The 18,460-nt window shown below is 39.1% G+C and overlaps 2 protein-coding genes across 8 annotated transcripts; one reads left to right on the forward strand and one right to left on the reverse strand.

Annotated features, from left to right (window-relative positions):
* The first annotated feature begins 841 nt into the window (after positions 1-841).
* On the forward strand, positions 842-4,451 carry si:ch211-161c3.5 (uncharacterized protein C3orf18). 5 transcript variants are annotated; one of them, XM_042223064.1, is made up of 6 exons: positions 842-1,229; positions 2,196-2,632; positions 2,736-2,761; positions 3,058-3,187; positions 3,347-3,382; positions 4,141-4,216. In XM_042223064.1, exons 2-5 carry the CDS (start codon positions 2,366-2,368, stop codon positions 3,350-3,352), a joined length of 429 nt encoding a protein of 142 aa, XP_042078998.1. In that variant the 5' UTR covers positions 842-1,229; positions 2,196-2,365; the 3' UTR covers positions 3,353-3,382; positions 4,141-4,216. The 5 variants fall into 5 exon arrangements, with proteins under 5 accessions (XP_042078998.1, XP_042078997.1, XP_014190693.1 ...); XM_042223063.1 differs by having other exon boundaries at positions 3,347-4,451; XM_014335207.2 differs by lacking the exon at positions 3,347-3,382 and having other exon boundaries at positions 845-1,229; positions 4,141-4,451.
* A 4,050-nt stretch (positions 4,452-8,501) lies between these two features.
* On the reverse strand, positions 8,502-16,207 carry si:ch211-161c3.6 (high mobility group protein HMGI-C). 3 transcript variants are annotated; one of them, XM_005927437.3, is made up of 6 exons: positions 15,893-16,207; positions 13,776-13,998; positions 13,590-13,673; positions 12,108-12,158; positions 11,923-11,961; positions 8,502-9,724 (listed from the first exon to the last, which is right to left on the reverse strand). In XM_005927437.3, the coding sequence occupies exons 2-6, from the start codon at positions 13,878-13,880 to the stop codon at positions 9,689-9,691; spliced, it is 315 nt and encodes a 104-aa protein (XP_005927499.1). In that variant the 5' UTR covers positions 13,881-13,998; positions 15,893-16,207; the 3' UTR covers positions 8,502-9,688. The 3 variants fall into 3 exon arrangements, with proteins under 3 accessions (XP_005927499.1, XP_005927497.1, XP_005927496.1); XM_005927435.3 differs by having other exon boundaries at positions 8,502-9,530; positions 13,776-13,945; positions 15,893-16,204; XM_005927434.3 differs by having other exon boundaries at positions 8,502-9,530; positions 15,893-16,204.
* Positions 16,208-18,460: the final 2,253 nt, after the last annotated feature.

An 18,460-nucleotide genomic window follows, 5' to 3' on the forward strand; every position in this document is an offset into this window, starting at 1 on the left:
TGGAATTTGTCTTTAGTATTTTTTTCATGTTTAATATCAATGTAGGCAGATGGAGACTGATTATGAAGGCATGTTATATGCATTCTCTTTTATATTTTTTCATTTCTATGATTGTGATTAATTTTATTTTGTTCAAATCAATCAGAAAATGTTTAGTGTATCAAGTCATTATTGCTTTTACATATTTTATCTAAATCTACAAATGAGCTTCCTCCGAAGGGTGGCTGCCGGGTCTATTAGACATTGAGTTAGGCACTCAGTAATTCATGAAGGGTTTGAAACTCCTAATAGTCCACAATTAAAAGGATCCGGCTTATTTAGTTTTGGGATCTGACTAGGGTCCCTCTTGGGTGCTTCCTCTGTGAGGTATTTTAGGCATATCCAACTAAGAGGAGATCCTGACACAGATCTGGGTCCTTATTTTTATTTTTTCAGAATTTGTGGCAATGATGACTGGAAACTTGTTCAAAATGACTTGAAGAATCTACAGATTTGCTTAAAATCGACAAAAAAAATGGAAAATAAAATGTGTTCAGTCACTTATCTGTGTGGTGATTTTTGTGCAACTGTGCAAATCCTTACCAGTGAAACAAAATTTTAATGCTAATTTCTTTGCTGGTTTCTTCTTCTGTTCATGTGTTCCTGGGGGAATTCGGGTCATTGAGGTTCGGACAGAAGACATCACAGGGTTAATTTTCTCAGACCTGCCACCCGGATGCAGTCATTCACACGGGTCTGACAGCATCTGGTGTGCAGTCCCATTAAATCCCATTCTCATCCTTGCAAAGCCAAACAGACAGCTGAGGGAGCCAACCACATTTATCATCTTGAAGCCATTAGACCAATTGCAGGGTAAAGGGGGAGGGAGCTTGCCGCACTGATCTCTGTTTGCAGCATCCCCAGAGCAACCTCTGCTGTGTGAAATACAAGAAAGGGCAAGACGACGGGAGTAGATCCTAGGAGGCTATCAAAGAACTGGAAAGGAAGATCTTGGGGGTTACCAGGGTAGGGTTTCTTTGACGTGTGGAAACCATCTTCAGAGAAAATGGCTGTTTTGTCAATGTAAACAGCTTGTCCAATACCTGCATTGCTAAAGGGGGAAGCAGAAGAGGAGGAGGAGGAGGGGCAAATACTGGAGCAAATGTTGCCTCTTACAGTGAAAATTCTCTGTCTTTAGCTGCCCCTAGTCTGCCGCAGGTCACCTCTGAGCATGCATGTTGTATGTTAAGGTACGTATGGATCTCTAATCTGAGAGGACACATGAGTAAGACCTGGTCCTGGTGGCAGGATTATTAGCTTCAGCTGTTAGTGCAGGACAGCTGAGATCCACTACACGTTAACTGAACATAACACGCATCCGTATCACATGGTAATACAATCATACAATCATCCTCACAAAGACCATGTAAAATGTTGCATGCTCCGTCTTTGTGGAGTGTAGGAATTGCTAACTGGACAAGAGCAATGACTGAATCCAGTCTTTGTTTTTCATTGGTTGGCTTCAGTTGCACATGTTCCTCATTAAGAGCACAAGCAGACAGGATGAGGAGGGAGGAATGGATCATATGTCTATGCCTTTCTGTGTCACCATATAACTAAATGGAAAGCATGTTCGTCTTTTAGCACTCCTCATATAATGTAAATCTTAAGGAAAAACTGCTTTGCACTCTCATGGGATGTGCATAGTACATGTACCAAGTCTTGGATGCAGAGGATATTTATGGAACCTGTGTGTGTGTGTGTGTGTTTGTGTGTGTGTGTGTGTGGGTGGATGTAAGTTGATTTTGATGTTAGAATACGCTGCCAACACATTTCCTCACAGTGCATATTGAAGTTTGAACGCTTACCATTCCGCTGAAATTCATGAAGCTTTTTTTTTTCTGCATACCGATTTCCTTCTGTGCGTTTACGACCCACATCCTGCCCAAAACACCTACCACAACCCACTGGCACAATCACCATGGTTTGACTAAATATGAGGGTGAGGGTTCCAAAAGTGAAATGTTAATTCTTTGCTTTTTTTTTTTTTTTTTTAATAAAGATTTAACTAAATCATGAGTAAAAAAGCAATAAGAAAACAGGATGTAAGCATTTTCATATATATGGTTATGGTTCATTCAATTCATTTTATCACATGAAACCTTCTACAGATTCATTGTAGCAAAATAGTTATCAGCTTCTCCTTCGTGTGTTAGGTTTTATTTTACAGATCTTATGGCCAAAGCACCATCGATGCCTCAGGAGACGTCGGACCAGCACGAAGACACTTTTGCTGATCATGACACACACTAGAAGCTGAGCAGTATAACAGCATCTACACAAATAGTGAAGATCTACACTCCGGTTGGAACAGCTACACTCGAACATGGCTGCAAATGGAACTAGGACAACTACAAGTTTTTTCTCAACAACTGCCACAACCCCTACAACCTCCACGATCCCCTTCCTCTCGACAAGTCCTGGAAGCAGAGACAATATCACCTCAAGAACGTTAATGACTGTGACTATAACGACAAATGAGACCAATTTGAATGCCACCGCGTTGCCAGAAGTCGTGATTGAGAGCTCAGGCATGGGAATGTTGCTTGTACCTTTTGGCATCATCACAGTCATTGGCTTAGCAGTGGCAATAGTAAGGAATCATTTAAACATGGTCTCTTCAAAACCATTTCACACAGTATAAAACATAAAAGTTATTTAACTTTCTCCGTCATATCTTTGCTTCTCCATTCCAGATGCTGTATATCAGGAAACGGAAGCGGTAAGTTGCCACAACCAAGCAAGGCTGGATTACCATCTGTTTTGAGTCTTCACAAAAGGAAAATAATCAATTAACTCAACTAAAACATATCTTTATTAGGTATTTCATGGGTTTAAGCTTACATTGAGATCTAGTGCATAATCATTCCTGAAAAAAGCAAATCATTTGCTCAAATTAGTACCACTAGGATCACACAGAGGGCACCAAGTTTGGCTCAGTGTGTGTTCAACATGATTATTATGTTAATTTCAAAGTCTTTCCCCCCCCTTACTCATCTTTAACCTGTCATCACACAGGTTGGAGAAATTGAGACACCAGCTCATGCCCATGTACAACTTCGATCCAGCTGAAGAACAAGATGACCTGCTGGAACAGGAACTACTGGATCACGGTCGGGAAGGCAGCATCACAGGGCCCAACGCCAAGGTAGAACTGACAGTTTTTCTTTTTTTACTGTTTGTGTTTATTTTTATGTATAATCTGAAGATTTCAGTGCAGATTTTTTGTATGTTTTTCTTATGACGTTGCTTTCCTGTTTAGTGTTTTCGCTGTCATAATTCTTTATTTTCTTTAATTCCTTTTAAGTTTTGACAATGGCATAGTTATAAAAGGCAAAAAATGGTAAAGTATGGCCTGTGTGTCGTTTCAACCATTTCTCTAAAACCCCCTTTTCTCACTACCCTTATTCTTTCATGCTGTCTTTGTATCTGTAGCTCAAATAAACTACAACCTCTAATTCATTGACCTAATCTGCATTAGAGTATGTACATGGAGGACAAACAGCGCTACATCATACTGCCTTTTCCTTTGAACCTACATTCATATTACCTTTCACATCCTTTCCTTCTCACTCTTTCAACTAAATACTTACACATAAACTACCCCAGGGGCCACATGAAGCAAACACATTTTCAGAGTTTTCAGATGTCGACTAAATCTATCCCACTGTGTCCTTGTTGATGTTGTGCATTAAATGCATTTGAAAGCCTAAAAATGGCTTTCAAACCTTAATATTTTTATCAAAACTTTATTTTGGCTGTGTAAAACAACCAGGACAACGGCATCAATCAGTTTTATAACACATGCCAGTATTTTCATAATTCCGGATTTTATGATTTACATCATCTGTGGTCTGTGGCCTCTGGCACAAATTTTCTAGTTTCAGTAATGAATCACAGTCTAAAACTAAAATGCTAAGTCTGTGTAGGTGATCTTATTGTTCTAAAAGTAGCAAAACATTACTGGGAAAAGAATAATTTAGTTATTGTTATAGTTTCCTTCTGTCTTTTATTACTAATGACACTATAAAGCTTGTGTCATCACATGATCTTAATGTAACGGTTTTCGCTTTCCTGCTTCCTGCTACCGCTTTCCTGCAGACTCTTACAAGCTCCCAAGGGACAACACAAAGGCCCAGTCGTCTTGTCTTCACAGATGTAGCCAAAGCTCTCAATGCTTAACAGCTCTCTTCCATTGGATAAAATCAGTTTGCGAGGTTTGCTGGCCTCTATAAAGGGAAACCAGACTGTGTGGCGGAGCAACTGGAGCTCTGATGAAGGTTATCGTCACCATGCGTGGAACGGCAGCGGTTGCATGTATGGTGGAGAAGGGCAACGGGAAGCATCACGTATGATCTTGCACTGTTATCATATGGCACACAAATTAAGTGGGTTGCCTTTTTTTTAGGGGAAAAAATTCTTTTCCGTTCTTTGTTTTTAAATTTTTTGTTGGTTTTTCGGGAAGTTTTTTTTGGGTTTCGTTTTTTCGTTTTTTTTTTCTTAAAGGGGAGTTTTTTTTTTTTTTTTTGTTGTTTTTTTTTTTGGTGCTACATTCCTGACAAGATTCAAAGCTGGATGTGTTTCCATCCTTAAGTAAAGTGTTTCTCCCCAGTCGGTTTATTCTTTTGTGAGCGTTTAAGGATTGTCTCTCTGCGTGTGTGTACATTAAAGTTATTTAAACCTTTTTCTAACGAAATGTTCTTGTTGTACAAATCTAGAACAAAGGAGTTGATAGGTGATATTTTATTAATAAGTGATGCGCAGACGTAGAGTAACACAAATCACAAGGTAAAGAATCAAAACAAAATATATATCACAGGTTTGTGAGTTCTATTAAGGAAGTGGATGAGGACACATCAACACATAACATAACTACAAAATGGTGTTAAGAGTAAGGCATAAAAAGTTGATTTCTCAAGTTACACTTCAACCTTTTCAAGAGTTGAAAATGGATCAAGTACTGTATGTAACTATATAACTATCAGTAAAATCACAAAACATTGTCCCCATTTAGAGAGTAAATATCTAGACAGCTCTTGTAAAATAACACACATTGACTCAGCTGTAGTTAAATTAAAAGGCACCCTTTAAGGCTGACTTCCATTCACTTATGGTCATATGAATGTAGTGAGATGAGTGATGTGGACTACAACAGTACTAGTTTGACAGTTACTTCAAAATTTCATGATCCACATGACCTGCAGGTCTAATGGGAACTATTAGACATATTTAACCAAGAGTTTCCCCCAGAGATGACCCCGGCGTGTTGGTTTTCAGAGGTAGTCCAGGGAGCATAGTCAAAAAAAAAAAAAAAGCAAAAACAACCCAAAAGCAAAAAACAAAATTAAAGTCAATGCAGATGAACACTGAATCAAGATCTAATCCGGCTGCAATTTTGTCAACAATGCTGAAATACATGAAATGACTGAAATACAAAATATCAGTGATAATAGAAGTACATTTTACGTGGAAGAAACATATATACAGTAAATAATGGTGATATTCAAGTAATGTGCAGTAATTAGCAAATTGTAAGTGATATCTAATTTGGATAAATGTTCACAAAACGACTTCTCAAAAACATTTTTCAAACTACATGGAGGCAGGGAATTTCTTAACCTCTGATGTTTTAGACATAAAGGATTCAGTCATTTGTATGAGAAACATCTCCATGAGGGAAAAAGACATCCTGAGCTCTCCAGATTATTCTATATATCTATGTGGCTACTTATGTTGATTCATGATAGAAACCAGATTTACTATCTACGAACATATATAATATATATATATATTATATATATATAAAATACCTTTAACGTTCAATTACATTTTTTTTTGTAAATTTCATTTCCCTGCATTACTGTCTGGTGCCAGAGACAGAGTGCTGTGCAAAAGTCACTCATTTCTTTAAATTTTGCTAGGAAATTTGGAAATAGGTGCACCAACTTACTGAAACATTTAGACACACGGAAATACAGTTTCTAAGGAAAAAAACTCAATATTTGGTATGACCACATTTATTCTTTAACAGAGCCTGAACTCTCTTAGCCAACCTTTTTGTAATTTCTTTAAGTAGTCTTCAGGAATAGTTCTCCGGGCTTCTTGAAGGACATTCAAAGCTCTTCTTTTGTTCTGTTCTCTTTCAAGATGAGCCCACAATGCTTCAATAACGTTGAGGTCTGGGGTCTGAGGAGGCCAATCTATGACTGATAGTGTTCCTTTCTGTGATTTGTACCCAAAATTTCTAATTTGTATTCATCAATCCATTGGCCCCATTGCCACTGATTTTTGGTCCAGTTTTTGTGTAATTTGGCATACCTCATCCTTTTCTCCTCGTTTCTGCCTTAAGAAGGGCAGAAAACCATTTCTGATGAGGCTTGAACACTAAATAAATCAGCTAAAGCATAGGTGTCAAACTCTGGCCCGTGGGTCAAATTTGGCCCGCAGCCTAATTACATTTGGCCCGCGAAGCCATACCAAATTATTTTTAGAGCTGGCCTACTGGTATTATACAGCTAATATATATATCGTTTAGTATTAAGCTTTGCTTGTTCCATATTCAGTTTTCCAGCAAAACTTATTTGATCCATAAGAAAAGATTCATTCTTATATCTGGAGGAAGATTTTTTTTTCAATAAATATTAATGTTAGCCTGCAACTTTGTTCCAGTTTTGAATTTTGGCCCACTGTGTATTTGAGTTTGACACCCCTGAGCTAAAGGGTCAGGTATACCCTTCAGGTCCTGTATCAGGGCTTTGCTGGATTTTCTTTCTAGTAGATCTTTAGGAGTCACCTTGTTGGAGCAAAACTAGTATTTGCCTGAAAAACTGTTATATTTTGTAGATTCAACTAAAGAAGTCTTTGTTCTTTTTAAGCGCCCAAAGATACTTACAAAGAACTTATAATTGGTTATTTGCCAAGTAGTCTGTTATGTGTAGACACAGCACTCTTCATCCCTTGAGTTAGGTGCCTTTTTTATGCGTGAATGATTCCCAGCACAGCGTTTAGTGGTTTAACGAACAAAAACATTTCTATATAAATGGTCAGCTACAAAGACTGGATTGAAAGTAGCCAATATCCAAAGAAAACCTTTGAAAGACCTTCAGAAAACCTGGAGAACTATTGCTCAAGTCCACCTAACAAATCACAAGAAAGTCTGGCTCCTTGTATGCAAAATATAGAAATGATGGTGACTTTTGCACAGTACTGTATTCATGGTGAAAAATACTACATTCACTTTTTCTGGTGGCATGCAGCTAGTTCTGAATTAATGTTTCTATTTGAAAATCTCCCATTTCGTTTTTTTTTTTTAAAGATTTCTGAATGCAATGGAGATGAACTGAGTTTTATTTATAGAGTTCTTACAGACTGGGAGTTACCACAGTATGTTAGTGTGGACAAGTCTTAAACCACTTTGTCAACATTTTCTTAAGTAGAAAGTAGCTTCAACAGAAAATGTTCATTAAGCACCACAAAATAAATCCCATGCCCTTTGTTGCATTGAGGTGTACGTACTGTAGCTGTGTAGCTGCATGCTTTTAGAGGTAAGTGAAACAATCCTTTAAAGGAAGACTGTAAAATTTGCAACAAGATATGATGCACTTCCTCTCTATGAAACTAAATAAAGTTAAACTTGTTTAATTGATAGACCATAAAACGCACTCCCAATACCTTCAGTACAACGAGGTGTTTTGTTGCTATAGCCTTAGTCGGTCTGGTATGGCCGGTGCCTGAAGTTAGCCATAACGCTTATGTATTTCAGCACTTTGTGGTTATTTGCTGCCATGTATTAAGAGTGTCACACATACAATTTACAGTGTAAGAATCAGAAAATACATGATAGAATAAAAATGAGAAAAGAATAACAATCCCCATCCCACCCCCAAAAACCAAAAACAAGTATTTCATGAGGAACTGCACCCTAAAAAGCAAGTATTTCATCAGGTTGTTGTAAACTATTGGCTGCATTTTATTTCCCAGGAGAGCAAACAAACAAAATCTCACTTCAGTTTATATCAAATACAGTTAAAAAAAAATATATATACTGATGCTTTTATTTGTACTCCCCGACTGGAGTGTAACATCTGCTTCCACATGTTGGCCTGCAGCCCTGAAAACCTCGTGTGTAATCGTACTGTATATCTGCACAAAAACCTGTGTGTGTTTGCGCGCGTGTGTGTGTACAGTAATTGTGTATATCACTGTTGAGGGAGCGAAGGATTACTTTGCAGGAGATCATTTTGTGTTACTGAGGTAGAATGAGAGATTAAGAAGCTGAAGGTAACTGAGGTTTAAATGAGGTCTTTGTGTCAAGGCATACTGGTAATGTCAAATACAGATCAGAAATGCACAACAAACACAGCACCATAATTATTTCTGAGTAGACAACATGTTCCTGAATAGTTTTGTACCTGAGGTTTCAATATGGTGTAAAAGCACTGTTAATAGTGAAATCCTGAGTGAAAAAAAAAAACATGACATGTCAACATCCTTGTTGACTAAATGATGTGTGAAGGGTTTCTCTTTTCTAAATGAAATATTCAAATAATTTCTCTCAAATCAGCTGCTGGATTGAAGAAAAACAAAACCCTGGATCCAATTTAATCTTCTTTTTTTTTGTAAGGAGCCCCTGCCCCGCCCCTCAAATAATTTGATATTTCATTTTCAGTTTAAACCTTTCACACAACTTTCATCATAATGACTTCAGCGCACCATGTCTATATTGTAACGATGTTTCATACGAGGGTTTGTGATATTTGATTTAGAAACATGTTTCAATAAAAACGATTCAGTTTGGTTCCTTTGTTTTTCTTAACCAGTCTCATTTCAGCCGGCAGCCTAGTCCCCTCTCCATGCAACCGCCGCACACACGCGCTCACACTCGCTCACACGCAACCATGCACACTAAGGGGCTCAGGAAAGCTGGCATACTTGTAGGAATAGTTCAATTTTTATGGGAAATGCACCCTTTTTGTTTTTCCTTTACTGCTTAAAGTCACATGAGAAGCAGGCATGTCTAAAACGACCACAAAAACTGCTTTTACATTTTTAGATTTCAGAAATGAGACAATATGTGTGTGCGAGCTTTAGAGATGCTGCAGGTATGAACGGCATATTTATATGTGAAAATGGTATGTCTCAAGTGCATTTCCCAAAAAGTGGAACTATTCCTATTCAATAAACCTTACTGAAAGATCAAATACTCCAATGTTAAAACACAGTTTGCTCACCAAAAATCTAAAACTCTTAAAAAATTTATAACAAATCCAAGGTATCACATCAGGAGAAGAAATTACTGACTGCAATTACTTTTGAGCGTGTGTGTGTCTGTGTGTTCCTGAATCCCCATCACAGATAGGAGTCAGATTTAAACCCCTGTTTATCTGAGGCCAAACCTTGAGGTAGGTAGAGAGGTGCCCTATCTACTCCCCTTCCTCCTGTGCTGCCGCCTGAGATGACGAGGGACCCTCCTCAGCCTCTTCTGAAGCGCCCTGGAACAGCAGGACACCCAAAAAAAAACAAAAACAAAAAAAACCCAAAACACTTTTTCACTTTGTTGTTATCTCTTTTGGTCTACTGACTCATGATGCTCAAGCACATGAATCAATACTAGAAAACGCACGAGAATACAAGAATGACTGTTAAAATCTCATGGAGCGATTGCGTGCGAGGAAGCAGGTTCCAGCTGTCAGACCCAGAAATGTGAGGAAGATGACGGTTACATCAGGAAACCAAAAAGACAGGGGAAGAGAACAGTTAGAGCAGGTTTCCCCTCACTATATTGACTCATTCTTCCCCTTCATGTGTGTGCGTCTGAGAAATGGAGTCTGTCTCAACGGTTTCAGTTCTTAAAGCATCTCAACCCCTTTGACAAACTGCTTAGTGGAGAGGATGCGATAAGACACACGAGGGGCATCAAGAGAACTGCCCCGCTTCGGTGAGAACTGTTGTGCAACTTCATTTGAAATTCAAAAAAAAAAAAGAAGAAGAAAAAAAAGGGCTAAACGAACCAAAGTTACAGAGAAGCACTTGGTGTCACAAGACGATGTTTCTGGCGGTTTATCTGGGGAATTTAGCAACGGCATCTGTGAATTTTCAAGAATTTGGCATATCCTCATGAAGTCAGTGTACATGAAGCGCAAGAAGCATGTGCATTGACAGCTTTGCTATCAAATGTGCTAAGGTAATGAGTTTTTAAGTGGTTTTATAGTTGCATTTTAGTAAAATGTGCCAAGGCCTGAGAAGGTTATAACATACACAAATCCTAGGAGTACTGAACTGAAACACAGCATTGCGCAAAGTGAAATCCATATATTTAAAAAGAGCAGATACGCAACATGCAGGGGAGTAAAAAGGATTAATTAAAGACAATGTGCTTCAGTACCCTGGAAACAAGGCAGTTTCGCTTCTTGAAAGTCTTTCCCTTTTACAATTGTTAGATTTTGGGGCACTTTTCAGAAGATGGAATTATTTGGGATGTTCTTCCATGAACAGATACAGAAAAATATAAGGAAAGGCTTTATTTTGACACTAAGAGGCATTTCTGTTCTGTCACTGGTGTCACTTGCTACTTTACCAGTACTGCAATACAGATCAACAGTACTGCAAATTTATCAGGCAGTTAACTGGACACTTTTCAGAATATGGACCATGAGCGTTATGGTGACACTTAATGCATTAAGTGGCAGCTGAGTGTATACATATAGCATAAAGGACTTTACTGTTAAAATGACAAAGCCAGAGGATGGGATTCTGATGGGACCAGTTTAAAGTCAACAGGCTGCACATCACTAAGCCTAATTTTATATAACCCGCGGAGCCTAGTAGATTAGCGGCTGTGTTTCCATCATGTCTCTCTCTCTGTCTCACTTTTATTGCTATCAGTAAATCCTACCAGGACTAAAGGCAGCTTAAAAAAAAAAATAGTATCTGCAGCGTCATCGAGGACATGTCAACACCATGTCGTTTTAGGGACTTAAGTTTGTAAGTTACTGCGTATACTATATTAAATATCTTAAAGGGGGCAAATAACATTTAGTAGAAAATATTTATTTGTATTATATAAATATTCATCACTAGTTGGTGCAACTTTCTAGAAACCTTTACCTACTAGTTTCAAGCAGATTCAATATTTTAAAACTTAATGTTAGACATTTTTTTTTTTGTATTTTGCTCTTCGTTTTAGGTATTTATCAAAACTTGTGAGTAGACTGGTTATGTAAATGTACAGTGCATACACTACTTGCGCAACTGTTAATGTTTTTGTTTTGTTGTTTTTTTACTCACCCTGTAGAGTTTGCAGGCCAGATTATAGCGTGTTGTTTTAGTTGCAGCTTCACTAAAAAGTACAAGGGACTTTTGAATGTAGTTTTTTTTTGATGATGAACTTTTGATATTAATAAATAAGATAAGCTATGCAAATCAGCACTGCAGGTCTCACAACATAAATGTAACTGACATTAGTCAAAAGGTAAATGTATGACACAAAATGAGATTTCTGCCCAACTGAAGCAGGGCTCACATTACACCACAGTCACAAACTCTGAAAGTGTCTTATAATAATACAGATTACACTGCAAGAGACTTCAATGATTTGATGATTGTAAATGTTTTAAGGATTCCGCCGCAAAGCCACTGCTAAGTTTGTTAAGCCATAAATTTGATATAGTGGGGAACGCGGCTGTGAATGTTAAGTGGTTTACTTTATTTTGTGAAGTTGTCTCAAGCGTATCTTAAACACAGGCCCTAATTCCATTATTCAAACAGCAGCACTTTCACAACAACAACAACAGCGTTTCAGTTGTGGGAACCTGCGTCTCAAAGTGCTACATCAAAACAAAACCGGACCACCCTACTGCCCTTTAAAGATTTCGTTTTCCTCACCTGCTGTTCTTCAGTTACTTCTAGCACTACTTTCTGGGGCTGTGAAAAGAGAGGCAGCAGAATTAATTAAACATGAAGGAAAACGGGCCCTCAAGGACTGCTCAGCTCCAGCATACACAGACACCTTGGAGGCTTTGGACACACATTTACAATTAACTCCATGAATGTCAGTGATTGCTTCATACCCATTTCCTTGGTCGCCCACGTGGTCGCTTCTCTCCAATGGGCTCTACTTTCTGCAGAGGAAGAGAAGAACGGTTGAAAACACAAATCCTGTGGTTTTCTTTAGAGTATTGTAGTTTTTCAATCTTCAATCCAGCAGCCATATTTATTTGCTAGATACAGTTTCCTGTAGGTCAAGGGGGGAACACCCCTCTCAGGAGTGGCACCATTTCCTTAATTAAAGAAACATTTTGGTGAATACTTTGATGGGGCTGTACAACTCTTGTTGGTAAAGTCAACAGTTGAAACAAAACTTCAGAATTTAGTGCAAAAAAAAAAAAAAATGTAAGGGGTAGGAGATGCATGCATGTACAGTGCCTGCACAGATGAACAATATGCCAAATTAAAGTTTTCGCAGGCATCAGCATGTGCAAAGTTTACTTGGCCTATCACAACCAAGTAAAATGATTTTAAACAATTAAAGAGGAACGTTTAAATTAATATTCGTGGAGTTCTTTTCTTTAAAATCATTCTGTTCTGAGAAATGTTCAGGTTGAAAACACAAAGGATGGATTTGTGTGATTTGCCATGTCTAATTGCAGGCTTACACATGAAATACCTCTCTCTGCCATGTTGTAACAAGTTTAACAAGCTCAGTTGCCTGACAATAACACTTCCCCCTCACAGCTAGTGATGAAGAATAAAAAAGAAATCTTGTGAGTCTGATGTCTCCTGACAAAACAGAAAATTTTCAAATTATATTTTTCAGCATATTTTTGTATGATTAGCCAAATAGTTGATCCACTACAAGATGCGGATCAATGATGATGATGATGATGTCACACCTTCTACAGCAAGTTTTCTTTACTTTATTTTTAAACTACAGTGAAACCTAATTTTTTGATATGCACACAAATGTCTGTCTAATTTTACAAGCAGCAAAACGATGAATATTGGTTGGTTTATATGGGAAAAGACTAATCAAATCATTCACGAGTCTATTGCCAGAAAATTGCTGATCTTTACAGTAAAATAAGTCTTTAAAGCTGGTGTAAGCAAGGTGGTGTAAGGAAGTCCATCCACTCTGATACTTCCAACCACTTATGTAATGTAATCGTTGTTCCTGACAAGACAATGTTTTATTTGTCAGAATAATAACGCATGAGGCATAAAAACTGCAGTGATTTAACTTGAGCTTGTCTTTCTTTCTGTCTGTTTTGCAACCTCATTTTTGCCCCGTGATGGCTGCTTTGTAGCCACAAAAGTATAATTGAATTAAATTGTATTACACACAAAAAAACCCTCACTAACACAGGTACATCGCAAAGTTAAGCCCACTAAGATTGCAAAGTCTGAATTATTTTTTTAAAAGTGCAGACACTGCCACTAAACCCTAAGCATCTGCATCCATTTCAGCTTTCTTATTATGCCAATTTCAATTATGTAATGTTTGGTTATTTGAAACAAATTAACTGTGATGAAATTATACTCTGATCAGTTTCAACCTTCAGTGCAGTTCTGGGGCCTTTGTTCTTGCTGCCTTTTGGTCGTCCTCTTGGCCGCTTTGGAGTTGGTGGTCCAACAGGCTCCTGTGAAGAAACATTAGATGCGGATCTAGTAGATGTAAACACGCCATCGGCTCAGTAAGGCAAAGCTCATCACATTCACATGCTTAATAAATGGAGTCCTACCTGCTGCTGTTTCCTTGGTCGACCTCTGCCCCTACGCTGAGGCTCAGGAGGTGACTGGGCAGTGCTTGGCTGAGGAGATGGCTCTTTGGTCCCACTGTTACTCATGCCTGCGTCTGTCCACCTGCTTCAAACTGTGTGGGCATCAAAGCCTGGAGCAGCGGCCTCGAGGGCTTAAAGAGGAGCAGAGTTGAGTATCAGGAGCTGGAGATGCGAGCAAAGGAACCTGGAAAAAATGACTCGTTTTGAATGCAGCGCAGCAATCGTCTCTGACAAATTTAGCATAATCAGCTCTATTATACCACTTCAAATAATTTTCTTTTTGCACAATTACCACAATGAGTTCCAATCAGTGCTTAATGACATCATTAACAGGATAATTCAGGATCACACAGGATTCTTTTCCAAGAGCAAGCGTGGGAACTGCTTATACATAAGCCTTGGCACCAAGTTCATCGGAACACAGACAGGGGTCTGGCAAATGCAAGGAAACATGAGAATGGTGTGCAGAGACTAAAAGTAGCACAGATATTCACAACTCAATCTACCATCCAAAATCTGCATCTACTGTACTACACTCCCCACTTCCATCTGCCCTCTGCTAGGCGTTGCATGTTGTACGTGTGGTGATGCGACATAAAACTTGTGCAACTCAGACAATGATTTGCAAGAAATGAAAGACGCTACATGCAAAAACTTAACAAAAAGAATTGAAACTGCTAGTAAATTTACAGTTTGGAGCCTGTAGTGCAAAACTGGGAAATAAAGCTACAGCTATTTGGATAATGTAAGAGTCATTTAATTTCTTATAGTAATGTGTAAGGTTTAGGTGAATATATTTGGTTTGGTCAAAAAGATAGATTTACAAAGTAAATCTGTAATCTCTAAATAGGCCTTTACAGCTGATTAACTGTCTACTCAATAAAATGGCGAGAAATGGCCCTCACAGCTCCTGCAGCCCTTCAGGACGTCTTCGTGTCGCTTGGACTGCCTGACCAACATTCAGGTGGCTATAACGTTTGCATTATATACATTTGCAAAAAAAAACCCCAAAAAAAACTACTTTTCACGTTAAATCGATTTTCACAACAATTGCCAGTTAAGTCTTTGTAAAAAATAAATTAATAAATTAATTAAAAAAAAATCAATTGGTGAATTATTTTGTCGACTGACTTGTTTCAGCTCTAGTTGCAGCCCATCACGGGCCTGATTAATAGCACTGGTACTGTAAACATTGTATATTCCACTTTGATCACTGGTCGAACCATTTGTAAACGTGATGGGTTTATTTCCATGGGTGGAACAAACAATAAATAACCACTTAAAACTGACTTTTGGTAATGTCCCAAGGTGGTCGCTTACCACAACGGGCAGCTCTGCGAGGAATGTGCCAAACACTAATTGCCAACACAGCCTATCAAAAACGGCTGCACCGAAGCAGGAAGTCGGAGTAATTTGAGAAATACGTCCTCGCTTGAAACGATTTAAAGCCAAACGAGACGCACGACGTCGTTTCGTCGCTTTTAAAACTCGTTTCCAAACAGCTCAACAGGCGACGTGCACTTCTCTTGCAGCAGCAGACCGTCCGCTCAACTAGTCCGCGTTTGGCAGTCAAGTACGGGACTGAATGTACTTTTTGCATATGGGCGGCAATTGCAACCATAAAAACACATTCTTTTACAGCGTTTACCAAGGTGCGCGAGGCGCTCCTGAAGCGAAGCCGTGAGCCCAAAGCGTCGACTTGAGTTTGGTAACTGGCACATGCAAACGCCAAAACAACAGTCGAGCAACAGGCCAGCAGTGTTTTAAAGCGTAAAGTCGACGCTGACCAAACAACATCCCCCTGCTTCCATCACTTGCGCAATCGATCTCTAATGTGTTTGGGTTTTTGGACCGATAACAGGTTCGCCAAAGTGGATGAACCGTGTGCTAGAAAGAGCTGGAGGAAGAAGGAGGAAAAAAAAACATTGCCAAGGACAAAGGCAAGCAACACAGGTGCAAAACCTCTGCTTTCAAAAGCAGGACATACATTTAGGCTATAGGCTCCATGTTCTGGCTGAGCAATCCTGCCCATGCAGCCAGCGCCAAATAACAGAGGGAGCAGAGGCGGTTCGACTTACCTTAAGTTGGTTTGCAGTTTTACCTGGAAGTTCACACACACTCACTCCACTTTGTGCTCCTGCACAACTATGAAAATCTTAGTGTATCGACCGTCTCATTGGCTGGAATGAAAGGGTAATCTCTCTCTCTCTCTCTCTCTCTCTCTCTCCCTCTCTCTCTCTCTCTCTCTCTCTCTCTCTCTCTCCCTCCCTCCTCCTAATCGGAAATGTGTGTGATCCCCCAGACGTCCAGTCACGAATACCCCAGATGCAGTATAGTGGGGGGTTGTAGCAGAGCTGTATGCATTGCATACTTTCTCTATTAAAGCATGTTTCAAGAAAGAACGAGGGTAGGAGGGTTGAAACAGCGGACCCCGCCCCTAAAAGCTCCCTGGACCACCCACTTAAGAGGGAGAAAGACGGGCATCAGACAGGAGGGTCTGGTTCCGGGGTTCCCAAAGTGGGGTTTGGGGGCTGGGAAGTTCCCCAAAGAAGGGAGGAAAAGGTTCAGTTTGTTTCAGCAGAACAGAGTTGTGAGAGCAGACTGTCTGCACTGTTTCAAGCAAAAAGTTTCACTCTCTGTCCCTCTGTTATCTCCCCACCTACAGTGCTAAGAGATGTTAACTGTGTCATAAAGGAATAAAACATCAAATGGAGTTTCAGAAGAACAAAGTTTGCTCAGCAGCACTATCATATACATTTTCTTTAGGGGAAAATGTAACCCCGGCTCAGCTCATTTCAAAAACTGTGCAAAGAGCATTTGAAGTCATCAGCAGAAAAACTTATAGAGCACGCAAAAAGTTGCGATTAGATGCAATCTTTGGATTTTGTATTCAAGTACTTTTAACAAGTGTAGCCCAGTTATTAAAAAAATTATACAACTGTTTATTTTCAAATAATAATAATGAAATAACAATAAGTCAACATGGAGCATTTTTAGATTAAAAGATCCCTTTCTGTGTGGATTTCTGCTTTACATGCTGCCTGTGTGCAGCTGGAAAAAAAACCCTAAAAATAATATATTTTCAAGATGTAACTTTTTGCATTTACACAAACTGATAAAAATTGGATGGAAATGTTTGAACCACCGCAGAGAATACACATTCCAGGGGCAGCTGCTGCTGCCACTGGACCGCTCACGGAGTCATGTCAGGTGAACACGTTGGCGTGCGACCAAAATATAAAGCGTTAAGTTAAATAAGATGAAGCACGGAGATTAGTTTGGGTGATTTGCAGTGTCACTTTCATCATGTAATTAAAACATTCTTAAACTGAACATCTTGCAAAACCAGATAAAAATAAATAAATAATAATAATTCAACCAAACGTAGCCTATATGTCTCAGGTTATTACCATAAAATGCACAAAAGCAAAATAAAGAAGAAAACATCTGCATGTTTTTTTATGGCAGCATTTATTACAGATTTCAGTCGGGGTTCCCAGCAGCTTTTGTCAACAGTTACTTAGAACTGGTAGTCATATACAAATTTTCATTAGTCATCTACTATAAATATTACTAAATGAAAGTGAACAGGATGACTCTGAAATCACAACCGCCAGTCTGCTGTTTCCAAACACTATAGAACAGGAGCATAACTGGCCATCATCAGTTAGACAGGAACGCGGTCTAAGCTTTTCTCTTATCGGGTTCTATTTCTGCAAACAAATATAAACATAAATCTTGGGATTATCTGAGATAAAAAAAAAAGTTTAAGTTTTACTGAGAAAGACACAGAAAGATAGAATGGGGGAGAAGGTAGAGGTAGGGGAGGAGGTGGTAGTGGTGGTGGTGGGGAGGAGGTGGTAGTGGTGGTGGTGGGGAGGAGGGGGGGGTCGCGAGAGAGAAATTATGCGTGTGTGTGTGTGTGTCAATGTATGAGAGAGTTCACTGGCCTTCCGCGGCGTGTGGTGTGTCTGAGATTCGGTTGGACTCTGATCTTGAGGTTTATTTAAGCTGAATTCCGTGGGCTCATCAGGACCGCGTTACAAAAATCCTCCTATAGAACTAGAAAGAATGTGCAGCGCATACAGTTCTGCATAAGGCACAAAGGCATGTCTTTAGAGGTGGGGGCAGGCATCAAAAGACAGGCAGAGGAGGGATTTCTTTAGAGGCTGGGGGCAAAGAAGGTATTTCGGAGTTCCATTCATTGCCAGGGAGAGCAGGGGAGGCGTACAGTTTTGCAATAAAGGGTGCATTTCCAGGGGATGTTAGGAACTCCGAAACTGTGCCGTAAACCTCTGCACCCCTGCTCTAACTGGAAGTTAATTAGGGACGATATTTTCCTCTGACTCTTCGGGAGCTATATTTGATTTGATTCATTTGAAAGCTTTTAAATCTTTTTAGAAGTTGGTGCAAAAACGGGCAAAATTAGAAGCCCTTTAATGCCTGTTTGTGGTGCATAGACATTACAAAAAAAGGTTTTAAAAAAAGAAAGAAAAAGTAGTTGTGAGCAGATAAACATTTATCAGGGTAAAGGCGAATAAAGACTGGAAAAGTAGTGGTAATAAAAATGAAAAATCTCATCAAAGTAAAACTGAAAAGCAGCTCACATTTTTATGATGAACCTTTTCCGCATGGCTTTTTATTTT

Source organism: Haplochromis burtoni, unplaced genomic scaffold (assembly GCF_018398535.1).
Source record: "Haplochromis burtoni strain Fernald_Lab_line unplaced genomic scaffold, NCSU_Asbu1 Contig_100, whole genome shotgun sequence".
In the NCBI taxonomy this organism is placed as follows: domain Eukaryota; kingdom Metazoa; phylum Chordata; class Actinopteri; order Cichliformes; family Cichlidae; genus Haplochromis; species Haplochromis burtoni.

What these genes read in the sequence shown, in the direction of transcription:
- si:ch211-161c3.6 (XM_005927435.3), bottom strand. Translation starts at nt 13,880, where the DNA reads ATGAGTAACAGTGGGACCAAAGAGCCATCTCCTCAGCCAAGCACTGCC. An exon ending in GACCAAGGAAACAGCAGCAG is followed by an intron (nt 13,674 to 13,775) that starts GTAGGACTCCAT and finishes GTTTCTTCACAG; the next exon opens with GAGCCTGTTGGACCACCAAC. An exon ending in AAGTAACTGAAGAACAGCAG is followed by an intron (nt 9,531 to 11,922) that starts GTGAGGAAAACG and finishes CTGCTGTTCCAG; the next exon opens with GGCGCTTCAGAAGAGGCTGA.
- si:ch211-161c3.5 (XM_014335207.2), top strand. Translation starts at nt 2,366, where the DNA reads ATGGCTGCAAATGGAACTAGGACAACTACAAGTTTTTTCTCAACAACT. An exon ending in TATATCAGGAAACGGAAGCG is followed by an intron (nt 2,762 to 3,057) that starts GTAAGTTGCCAC and finishes GTCATCACACAG; the next exon opens with GTTGGAGAAATTGAGACACC. An exon ending in TCACAGGGCCCAACGCCAAG is followed by an intron (nt 3,188 to 4,140) that starts GTAGAACTGACA and finishes GCTTTCCTGCAG; the next exon opens with ACTCTTACAAGCTCCCAAGG.